General features: G+C 45.3%; 1 protein-coding gene across 1 annotated transcript in view; it reads left to right on the forward strand.

Annotated features, from left to right (window-relative positions):
- The window catches only part of LOC115461694 (malate synthase-like), a 96,418-nt gene that overhangs the window by 58,054 nt on the left and 26,161 nt on the right, over positions 1 to 12,203 (forward strand). Inside the window, 2 exon segments of the mRNA XM_030191719.1 lie at positions 3,991 to 4,080; positions 7,503 to 7,575. Coding sequence (XP_030047579.1) covers positions 3,991 to 4,080; positions 7,503 to 7,575 — 163 coding nt within the window.

The following is a 12,203-nucleotide window of genomic DNA, read 5'->3' on the forward strand; positions in this document are numbered from 1 at the left end:
TGGCACAATGGTGTACAATGCCCTCTTTCAGCACCATTGAAGGTTAGAACTACGTTCTCTGACGTGGGTAACACAGGAAAGGGATCTAAAACTGTCTTACAAAAATGGTCACTACCGCATGGACTACAACAGGAAACAAAACAGTAGCCACATCACAAGCAGGCAAAGCCTGTCGGAGGACAGAACACATTCTGCTGTCATGGAGGTGGGTACGGCATTTGAGGCTGGCATAGAGGCTGGCAAAAAAGTATTTGTAACCTGTTTTTTTATGCTGGGAGGGGGTTGGTGACCACTGGGGGAGTACGGGGAGGTCATCCCTGATTCCGTCCGGTGGTCATGTGGTCAGTTCGGCCACCTTTTTGAAGCTTGGACCTGAAAAAAAAAGGGACCAAGTAAAAGCGGCCAAATGCTCTTCATTGCCGGTTTTTTTTCCATTATGGGCTAAAGCCGGCCATTTCGTAACCCCGCCCATGCCCGCCCTTGCGTCGCTGCCAACACGCCCCCTTGAACTTTTGCTGGCTCTGTGACGGGAAAGCGGTGATGGTGTCAAAAAAACGGCTTTCGATTATACCGATTTGGCCGCTTTTGCGAGATCGCCGGCCGTCTCCCGATTTGTGTCAGAAGATGGTCGGTGATCACTTTTGAAAATGAGCTGGATGGTGATTATTAAGGCTTATAGTAATATGAACAAAAAAAAAGAAAGAAAGAAAGAAATGTTTCCACCTCATTCTTCTTTCACTTTACGCTTCCTTCCTTGGTGGATATTAAAATTTAGGGGGATATATTTTCAATAGTGCCTGCTGAGTTACACATGTATTTTTAAGCACCCCAAAACAACCCAGCTTTCAAACACAAGCTACCCACATTAATTGTGTTTGAATATTGGGTAGTCATGTGCTTAAGTACATGCAAGTAATTTTACTCATTTCAAAAGACTGGTGTAAATTTACATGCATTTATCAGCAAGCCAGCCACACTTGTAGTTCTTGAGAATTAAATTGACATGTGTAGATTCCTAACTCCCTCCTCCTGAAAAGCACCGAGGATACAGATTTAGGGGTATAATTACTAACTTGGGGCTATCGTTAAGGCATGTTATTTTACTATTAACCCCAGCTATTAGCAACTAGATCTCATTGGGACCTGTGGTAAAATAACATGTGTTAACAGTATTAGCCCATGTTTGTAACGACAACCCTAAGTCACTTGAGGAATTTGTCCACATGCTTTTAGATGGCTGAAAATTCACTTAAGTGCATTTCATCAAACTTCATACCTAACTCCTGACTAAGCTTTTGAAAGTGTTCTCTGTTAACGTGTTTAGAGGTTCCTCCAATGCATATGCTTCCACCTTTATAGATGTAAATAAATCAAGGGTCACTCATCCCTAGCAGAGTCCGTACAGGGCGGAATTGTTGTAGAGCAAAAGAAAAGGATTTGACTCAAGCATTAACCTGCAATTCAAAGAGGAGTCTGCTATCCAAAATAATCCCCAGATACTTAAATCTGGGGACCAGTTGTAGGGGACAGCCACAAAGAGAAGGTGCAATAGATGAAAGAGGCAGGTGACCAGAGATCCAACAACTCACTGTAGTCTGAACCTGCACCAAGCACAGGTTGAAGGGAGGAAACATCAGGGGAGAAAGGATCAGTGTAATGAACTATAAGAATATCATCAACATAGAAATAGGCAGATAAGTCATATTCTTGGATCAGAGAAGCAAGAGGGCTAAGAAAAATGTTAAACAGAAGAGAAGCAAGAACAGAGCCTTGAGGGACTGCAAGACAGGGGAAAAGAATGAGAAGTATTAGAAGGGGTAACTACTGAAAAAGATCTATCGGTGAGAAAAGAGGTGAGCCAATCCAAGGCCTTAACAGTAATACTGACGTAAAAGAAGAGTGTGATCAACCGATTTGAAAGCTGCTGTCAGATCAAGAGAGAAAAGGTAACCTTTCCTCAGGTAGAGTTGACTAAGGAGACCCACAACAATTGTTTTTGTGTTGTGACCATTTCTGAATCCTGATTGCCGTGCTTGGAGTATAGACATATCTTCAGCAAACTGAGAGAGCTGCCTAAAGACTGCTCTTTCAACCAGTTTGGAGATAAACTAGAGATTGGAAACTGGCTGATGATTAGAGACAACTGAGTGGTCCAAGATTTGCTTTTTCAGAATTGGGTGGACATTTGCCTTTTTCCACTAAACAGGGCAAAGCCTTGAATTAAAGCTATCGTTAATCGTGGATAGTATCAAGGGGGGTAACCTTTGCTGAGAGAGCTTAAGCCAGAGGGATGGTATAATGTCCAAAGAGCAGGTGGTCAAATGAGAAGGACGTCAGACTCACAGAAGCAGAAGCCTGCGCGGCCACATTGGTGATCTGCAAGGGCCGACTTCTATGTGGAATGTTGGAATAGCAACATTCCATGTAGAATCTCAAATAGTAGCAACAGTGGAGGAGTGGCCTAGTGGTTAGAGTGGTGGACTTTGGTCCTGGGGAACTGGGTTCGATTCCCACTGCAGACACAGGCAGCTCCTTGTGACTCTGGGCAAGTCACTTAACCCTCCATTGCCCCAGGTACAAATAAGTACCTGTATATAATACGTAAGCTGCATTGAGCCTGCCATGAGTGGGAACGCGCAGGGTACAAATGTAAGAAAAAAAATAAATCGCAAAGTTGGTAGCTGAGATAGATACTGAAGACAGTTCTGGTTTGAGAGGCATTGTTAATTCAGAGACGCAATCAAAAATAGCTTTTTTTGTTGATTTCATTCTGGATAAGTGTTTTCTAATATTTGCATTTCTCGAGTTTAGCAGAGAGATGGTAACTTGTGTAAATGGCCTTTTAAAGAGAGAGGGCTTGTTCTGTGCAAGATTTTCTCCAAAACCACTCATATGTCACCCAAGGAAATGAAAGCCATCATGAAACCATGGCTTGCGAATCTTTTGCTGCCTATGAGAAACACGCTCTGGAACATAACTGGTCTAGATAATGTTGAACTGAGTTCCAGGTGTAAACCTGGTCATCCAAAGAGAGAGAGAGGGATTGCTTCAGGGTCAACTGAGTAGATGTTTCTGGAGGTGGGGGTACTGCAACAGATTTAGGTAGAGAACATCAAAGGCAGAGGTCAAATAAGATAAGAGTGATCAGACCAGGGAGGAGAGATTAGTCAGTGATATAGCCAAGTGAAATTATAGTGTCAGAATTAAGTCCAAGGTATGGCCAGCATTGTGTATTGGAAAATGAACATGCTGAGCCAACTCCAGGTCAGAAAGGAGGAAGAAAAAGCATTGATCTTGGCATCAACATGAAAGTTAGTCACCCAGATTAATTAAAATACCCCAGAAAAGTTTTAGATATCTCAGCTCTTCTAGATTCAGGTTCCGGTCCATGCTCTCTGACCTTTAATGTTGAGCACACCCAGGCAGGTTATTACAATGAAACAAACCCTTTCAACAACCTTGGAAGGTTCTTCTCACCTGCAGCCTCCCGACAGAGAAGAAGGAATTTTCCTCTTTTACCTTTGTCCTTTAGTCAAGTGGGTATTCAGGACCCAGCCCTGGAGGTTTTAGATCCAGGAATTATCTCCAATTTCCAGTCCTTCTTAATTCTGATGTTGTCCAGAGCTGGCAATCACATGGTACCACATTCACAGACTCTGGGTTGGTAAGAGGGTGCCAGGAGTGCACAGCAGGTCAGACTTGGGGTGTACATGTACTGGGTCCCACAGAAAGCTGAGATCCATGACTGCAAGCCCAGAAATACCACTGTATTGGCTGGGATAGATGGGGGGAGGAAGGGGGTTCAAAATGTGGCAGAAATCTGGGTAACTGAGTGAAGACTCAAGGCACCATAACTGTAATTAGGGCAGGCTCTGATTGAGCTTAAATCCCCAAAAAGCAGAAAAAAGGTCACAGACTGCAAAACAATTTGAGCCATTAGTGTTTTTCTTATTCTCATCAAATATTGGCTACCATGTACGTTCATTGCAGCTGTTCCGGCAACACACAGGAGGACTCAATCAACTTCATGTCATCCCCACAGGAACTGTGACATCCACAGATTTGCTCACCATGCCTGCTGTGAGTATTTTCTCTGTTGCTCCTTTAATCTTGGTTTGTACAGATTACACATGTAGACATACTGTCATTGTTAAGAAATATAGAGGTTGATATGCAAAGCTGTTTAAATGGCAGAAGAGTGTTGCTGAATATTAGGGCAGTTGGCTGTGGCACTATCTGCAGGGCTGGTGTTAGGGCGAGGCGACCAAGGTGACCGCATAGGGCCTCGCGATCAAGGGGGCCCCATGCGGCACACCTCTGCCCCGCCCCCGACCGCCCGAGTTCCAGCCCCCCTCCCTCAGAATTTTAAAAGTTACCTCGTCGGGTTACAGGCAGCGGCAGGAGTGAAAAGCATGCAAGCTGCTTGGCGCTTCAGGAGCCTTCCTCTCTCTCAGCTCTGGTCCCGCCCTCATGGAAATGAGGGCGGGACCAGAGCTGAGAGAGAGAAAGGACGGCTCCTGAAGCGCCGAGCTGCTCACACACTTTTCACTCCTGCCGCTGCCTGTAACCCGACGAGGTAACTTTTAAAATTCAGAGGGAGGGGGACTGGAGCTCAGAGGGAGGCCTCAGAAGGAGGGGAGCCTTGAAGCTGGGAGGGAGGGAGGCCAGCCTTGGAGCAGGGAAGGAGGGAGGGAGGCCAGCCTTGGAACTGGGAAGGAGGGAGGGGGCCTTGGAGCTGGGAAGGAGGGAGGAGCCCTGGATCTCGGAGGGAGGCCGGGCCCTGGAGCTGGGTGGGTGGGTGGTCCGGGAGCTCGGAGGGGATGGCCTGGGAGCTGGGAGGGAGGGGTGGCCGGCCCTGGAGCTAGGGTGGGGGCGGAGCTAGGGTGGGGCCCCATCAAATTGGTCTGCACAGGGCCCCGCACTTGCTAAGACCGGCCCTGACTATCTGTTTATTGCAAACAAACCAGAGTAGACCACTAATTGAAGAAGCAGAAATTTATTGACCAAAACTGCCTGATGTGGCCACGTTTCACCTTCCAAGAGGCTGCACCACCAGGAAATCTCATTGTGTTAGGAATAGGCCCAGTGGTAGAACCCTTATCAACATTGTGGGTGTATTCCTGAGACCTTTAGTCCTACAAATTCCATCATATACAGTATAAGAGACTCCACACAATTTTGACGAGGCCCAGTGGTAGGAAGGAGTAGAATCCCAAATAGCAGCAACATTCAGGAATCCCAAATACTAGCAACTTTCCATGCTACCAATCCCAGGGCAAGCAGTGGCCATGTCCATCTCAGTAATAGACTATGGACTTTTCCTCCAGGAACTTGTCTAAACCTTTTGAAACCCAGATATGCTAACTGCCGTTATCACTTCCTCTGGCAATTCTCAAATGCCAATATTCAATCTATGCACTATTCTATAAAGTGGCACCTAAATTTTATTTATTTATTGCGTTTATAGCACGTCTATCACCTAATCTAGGTAGAAATAAACGTATATAAAAAACAGAACAAACATACATAATACCTGTTAACATTCCCTCTATTGCATCATTTTCATCATTATATCACAGAAGAATAATTACTAAATGTGGAATGGGGATGGGGGGAAGTTTATTCAGTTAAAATTTGATGGCATCATGTAACGTATAGGAGAACTCATGGTGTTATTTTTGTGGCCTGTATTTTTGATACTGCCAGATGGTTGTATAATGTCTCTGTATTGCTTTGTCATCAATAAAAATCGTTGAAACATTTCACAGATAAGCCTTGCAAACAATTTAGTCAACTTTTTCCAGAGTACCGATATGGATGATGACAAACTAATCAGTCCAGGTAACTTGTTCCATAAATATGGACGACCCCCCCCCCCCCACCTCCCCCGAGTCCAACACCTCTCTCTTTTTCTTCCTTCTTTCTACCCTCTCCACCCCAGGTCCATTATCTCTCTCTCTCTCTCTCTCTTTCTCTCCCCTCCCTCCCTCCCTCTTTCTGAGCCTAACATATCTTCCTCTATCTACTTCCCTCCCTCCTTCTCTCCCTCAGCTCAGTATCTCTCCATTATTTCTCCTTCCCCAACTCATGTACTTTTTGGCCCTACACACGGTTCTCTCTCAATTCCCTCCCTACACATGATCCAGCATCTCTCCCTCCCCTCCCAGACCTGACTGCAGCTTTCTATCCCCTCCCCCCACACACACCTGCATCCGGTGTACCTTTTTAAACGCAAGTCTTTGGCCCTGTAGGCCAGCAGCAGTTACACTTAAAGGCTGCTTGCGGCCCGCACAAGGCCTTTCCCTCTGACCCGGCCTGCACCTTCTGAAAACTACCTGTGATTTAAAATTTAACTGAGCACCTAAAATCGTATGTGGTGGTAATGGCTGTTAAAACCTGGGGGGACTCCTTGCCCTTACCTCAGCTCTTAGGTTTCAGAGCCCAAGGTGTGTTCAAGGAAATAAACACACAATATAGGTTACAAATATAAAATAGCTAAAGCTTTAGGAAAGACCATCATGCAGCTGCAAACCCAGCAGATTTGCTAGACAGGTTTCTATTCCCTATTTCAGCTGAGTTGTTTTTATTAGCAATCTTCAGGACAGTGGCGTAGCCAAGGGTGGACCTGGATGGGCCTAGGCCCACCCACTTTGGGCTCAGGCCCACCCAGTAGCAGCACACCTATGATATGCCTGGCAGGGATCCCCAAGCCCCACCAGTCGAAAACTCCCAACAACTGGCCCTCCTGCATACCAGCCTTCCCTCTGATGTATTCCCGCCTATGCGGAAACAGGAAGTTGCATCAGAGGGAAGACTGTGGGGCCAACATGAACAGTGTGTATTAGTTGCTGCTCGCTGCCGGTGAAAATCTGCTATTTAAAAGGTATGCGGGGTAGGGGGGATGTTTGACAGACCATATGGCATGCAGGTAAGAGAGTGAGAGACCACATCACTTGTGGGACAGGGCGGCGTTCTTCTGCCCACCCCAACTTGGGCCCTGGCCCACCCAAATGTGGGTGTCTGGCTACGCCCCTGCTTCAGGATACAGATACATTCCTTGGCATGTTAACTGGTAAGCAACATACTTTTACTTTCTCAGTCCCTTTTCTGCTCCAACAGGTGCACCGTGTCTTTGTGGCCCACACACATATCCTTCTTTGGCTAAGCTACACACACTTCGCTCAGGTTCCTTCGTGTCTTAGGTTTCAAGGCCTTTGCTAGTACAACAGATAATTATCCTCAGCCAAATATTCAGAGCACATACCCTTCGAGGCTACTGTTTTCAGTTTCAGAGGAACGTAACAATTCCTCTTCATTGCATGACTTTCCATTTGTCCCTCTCCCCTACCAGACCCCAGTTCTCCAAGGTCCTGTCCAGGGCCCTTACCATAGTGGCACATAGTTTTGAAGGTGGGCATCCATATGGGCAGAATCTGAGAAATAGCACATGATATCAGTAGGCTTTGCTAGACTAATCTTGAATGTGTTCCTTCCCATTTTAGGGTGGTGTCACTTTGTTTGGTCTGAAGTATAACATTGCTGTTGGTATTCTCTTTATAGAAGCTTGGCTTAAAGGTAAGAGAAACAGCTGTTTTCAAGTTATTTATACATTTTCCAAAAGATCTCAGAAGCCCCTAGAATAGTGGGATTAGGGATGTGCGGTCAAAGGTTTTCAGCAGCCATCCTTCCCTGTTATCAATCATCTCCAAGTCAGGCCTCAAGGACTCTCATTTTCCAGTTAGCCTTGCCACTTAGGTCATTTTACAAAGTTATAACTTTAAAGCTTCTATGATATAATGGAGCCTAAGCATGTGTGATGAGTTGTTACCTAATAAGATTATAGGAAGGGGGTCCAGCATATTTATTTATTTATTATTATTTAAACAATATACAAGTTGTAATAACAACGTACTTGTGAAAACACAGAGATCATATTGCAGGAAAATAAACATCTAGACCATCAGGTCTCAACAAATGATATTTTAACAATCATATCTCTTTCTCAGACCTCAATCTTAGAAGGGGGAAAAGGTGGTGAAAATCATATAGGAGAGATTAATAGAAAGAAACCTTATCTATTTGTTAGTGGCATTACTTCTGATGTTTTCTCGCAATTTCTTATATTTATTCTTAATTCAAGCTTTTCCTATCTACAAAACTCTGTAATATACTTGTTATTCAAATATTTGACAATACATTTACAGGGGTAGGCGAGTAGAAATGAAGCTCCCATCTCTCTCACTCTCTCCCTCTGTAACAGAAATTTTCTACGTCTTTCCTGAGTTACTCTGGTAACATCAGGATAGATCCATATTCTTTGACCATAAAATGGTTTCTGGAGATTCCTAAAGTATAGTCTCATCAGTAAACTTAAATCTTGCTCAAATATTAAAGAAATAATTAAAGTACCGCGGGTCGCCACTTCAGTCATGGATTCTTCCAATATAGCCGTTAGATTCTATTTCATTACCCTCCTGTCCAGGTTCGTTCTTCCTTGCAGGCATTTTTAGATAGTAAATTTTATTGCAAGGAGGGATAGCTTCAGATGGTAAGTTCAGATTCTCAATTAGATATTTTTTAAATAAGTCATTTGGAGATATCCCAGGTATTATGGGGAAGTTTATTGCCCTAAGAGTCAATCTTCAATTGAAATTTTCTAGCTGTTCCATTTTCTATGAAGCATCAATTTATCTTTTACCAATGAGTCAGCTGTAGACTTTATACTCTTTATTTCCTCATAATTCTGAGATATTTTTTCCATTGTCTCTGAACGTACCTTATCCAAGGATTCCGTTAACTGAGTCATTTTTGTCCCAATTGAAGTGGTTTCTCGAAAGGACTTACGAGACAACTTGTTTTAGATCTTGAAGCGCTTTCCAAATTAAAGTCAGCGTTATTTCTGCAGGATCTGCTTCTTCCAAGCTTTCTTCCATTGCAAACTCAGGAGAGGCACTGCCGGGCTGAGTGTTACCGTCAACGACTTCCGTTGCTTCAGACACTCCTTGATCTCTCCTTTGTGTTGCCGGGCATGGAGGTGGAATAATCCCTGGGGGCGAGAGAGGGATGTCCAAACCCTGGGGCGCCAGTGCTCCTACGATGGCGTCCATAGCGGGTCTCGCCTCACCGGCTTCGCGAGGTTGATTCACCATGAAGCGCTCCAACATTTGCTGCCGCGGGGACGAAGTCCTGACCGCTGGCAGTTGTCCCCTGGTTGTCCCCTTTGTTTTAGTGTGGGGCATCGTAAGTAACCGCAGTTTTTTAGGAAATATTATTCAAGGCAGCAGGAGTGTCTCATGTGTGCGTTAGATCGCCATCTTGCCACCCAGCATATTTTTATATTGTTTTATGATTTTAATTTTGGATTTAGTGATTTCATTATTGATCTGTTTTATGCTTTTCTTTATTATGGATTTTATGTTGCCTGTTATTTGTATGCTTCTATTTATTATTTGTTATTGGTTTGTTTTTGGTTTACTATCAGGCTTATTTTCGAAAGAGAAGATGGGTGTCCTTCTCCCAGGGTCACCCAAATCGGCATAATCGAAAGCCGATTTTGGGCGTCCCCAACTGCTTTCCGTTGCGGGGATGACCAAAGTTCCCGGGGTGTGTCGGAGGCTTAGCGAAGGCAGGACTTGAGCGTGCCTAACATATGGTTGTCCTCGACCAATAATCGAAAAAAAGGGCGTCCCTGACGAGAACTTGGACGACTTTACTTGGTCCTTTTTTTGTTACGACCAAGTCATGAAAAAGTGCCCCAACTGACCAGGTGACCACCGGAGGGAATTGGGGATGACCTCCCCTTACCCCCCCCCCCCCCAGTGGTCACTAACCCCCTCCCACCCTCAAAAAAATAGTTTAAAAATCTTTTGTGCCAGCCTCTATGCCAGCCTCAAATATCATACTCGGGTTCATCGCATCAGTATGCAGGTCCCTGGAGCAGTTTTAGTGGGTGCAGTGCACTTCAGGCAGGCAAACCCAGGCCCATCCCCCCCCCCACCTGTTACACTTGTGGTGGTAAATATGAGCCCTCCAAAACCCACCACAAGCCCACTGTACCCACAGCATCCCCCCTTTTTTTTACAACCCCTCCCTCCCCCACACATAGCATCCCCTCTTTTCGCAGCCCCCTCCCACCCACAGCATCCCCCTTTTTTACAGCCCCTCTCTCCCCCAAATAGCGTCCCTTTTTGCAGCCTCCTTCCTCCCACATAGCATCCCCTTTTTTCTTTGCAGCCACCCACAGTATCCCCCTTTTTTTTTACAGCCTCTCCCTCCTCCACACATAGCACCCCCCTTTTTCACAGCCCCCTGCCACCCACAGCATCCCCCCTTTTTTACAGCCCCTCCCTCCCCCACACATAGCATCCATCTTTTTTGCAGCCTCCTCCCTCCCCCACACATAGCATCCCCCTTTTTTGCAGCCCCCTTCCGCCTGCAGCATCCCCCCTTATTTTTACAGCCTCTCCCTCTCTCCAACCACCCCTGCACTCACCCGTGAGGTAGGGGAGGAGAAGGTGCAGCAGGAGAACCTCTTCAGGGGCAGGAAAGAGCCCCACTCTTTCCTGCCCTGCTGCCGCTGCTCCCTTGCTGGTGCCGTGCTGTTTCCAAGTGGCCGTCGAGGCTTCAAGCGGTAGTCCAGAAGATTAACGCTTGAAGTCTTGGCAGCCACTTGGAAAAAAACACAGAACCAGTGAGAGTGGCAGCAGTGAGGCAGGAAAGAGTGAGGTTCTTTCCTGCCTCCAAAGAGGCCACTAGACCACCAGGGCACTCAGTGCTCAGGAAGGCCGGGTGGCAGCCGGGCAGGTGAGTGGCAGTGAGCAGGCGGGCAGCAGCAAAGAGCGCAGATTCAGTGCAGAAATGTTGAATTTTGCACGACTGGGGAATTCTGCGCAAATACTCTGCTCCACAGTCACGCAGAATTCCGGCTATTATTTCAACAATTCCCTAGTTTTCCTGAAAAAAATATTTAAAAAAATATATATGAGAATCATTAGCAGTCCAGAAAAGAATAATTAAGTACATAAATACATAAGTACATAAGTAATGCCACACTGGGAAAAGACCAAGGGTCCATCGAGCCCAGCATCCTGTCCACGACAGCGGCCAATCCAGGCCAAGGGCACCTGGCGAGCTTCCCAAACGTACAAACATTCTATACATGTTATTCCTGGAATTGTGGATTTTTCCCAAGTCCATTTAGTAGTGGTTTATGGACTTGTCCTTTAGGAAACCGTCTAACCCCTTTTAAAACTCTGGCAAGCTAACCGTCTTCACTACGTTCTCCGGCAATGAATTCCAGAGTTTAATTATGCGTTGGGTGAAGAAAACTTTTCTCCTATTTGTTTTAAATTTACTACACTGTAGTTTAATCGCATGCCCTCTAGTCCTAGTATTTTTGGAAAGCGTGAACAGAAGCTTCACATCCACCTGTTCCACTCCACTCATTATTTTATATACTTCTATCATGAAAAATTAGATATAATAGGCATCTCTGAGACCTGGTGGAAGGAGGATAACCAGTGGGACACTGTCATACCGGGGTACAAATTATATCGTAGTGATAGGGTGAATCGGATTGGTGGAGGGATAGCATTGTATATTAACGAGAGCCTTGAATCAAATAGATTGAAAATTCTGCAGGAAACAAAACACTCCTTGGAATCACTGTGGATTGAAATTCCATGTGCAAAGGGGAAAAGGATAGTGATAGGAGTGTACTACCGTCCGCCTGGCCAGGACGAACAGACGGATGCGGAAATGTTAAAGGAAATCAGGGACGCAAACAAACTGGGCAACACAATAATAATGGGGGATTTCAATTACCCGCATATAGACTGGGTTAATGTAACATCTGTACATGCAAGGGACATAAGATTTCTTGATGAAATCAAGGACAGCTTCATGGAACAGCTAGTTCAGGAGCCGACAAGAGAAGGAAAAATACTAGACTTAGTCCTTAGTGGTGCTCATGATCTAGTGCAGGGGGTAACGATACGAGGGCCGCTTGATAACAGTGATCATAATATGATCGGTTTTGATATTGGCATTGAAGGAAGTGAAACTAGGAAATCAAGTACGCTAGCGTTTAACTATAGAAAAGGTGATTACGACAAAATGAGAAAAATGGTGAAAAAAAGACTGAAAGGAGCAGCTCGCAGAGTAAAAAACTTGCATCAGGCGTGGATGCTGTTTAAAAACACCAT

This window comes from Microcaecilia unicolor, chromosome 2, assembly GCF_901765095.1.
Source record: "Microcaecilia unicolor chromosome 2, aMicUni1.1, whole genome shotgun sequence".
NCBI lineage: Eukaryota > Metazoa > Chordata > Amphibia > Gymnophiona > Siphonopidae > Microcaecilia > Microcaecilia unicolor.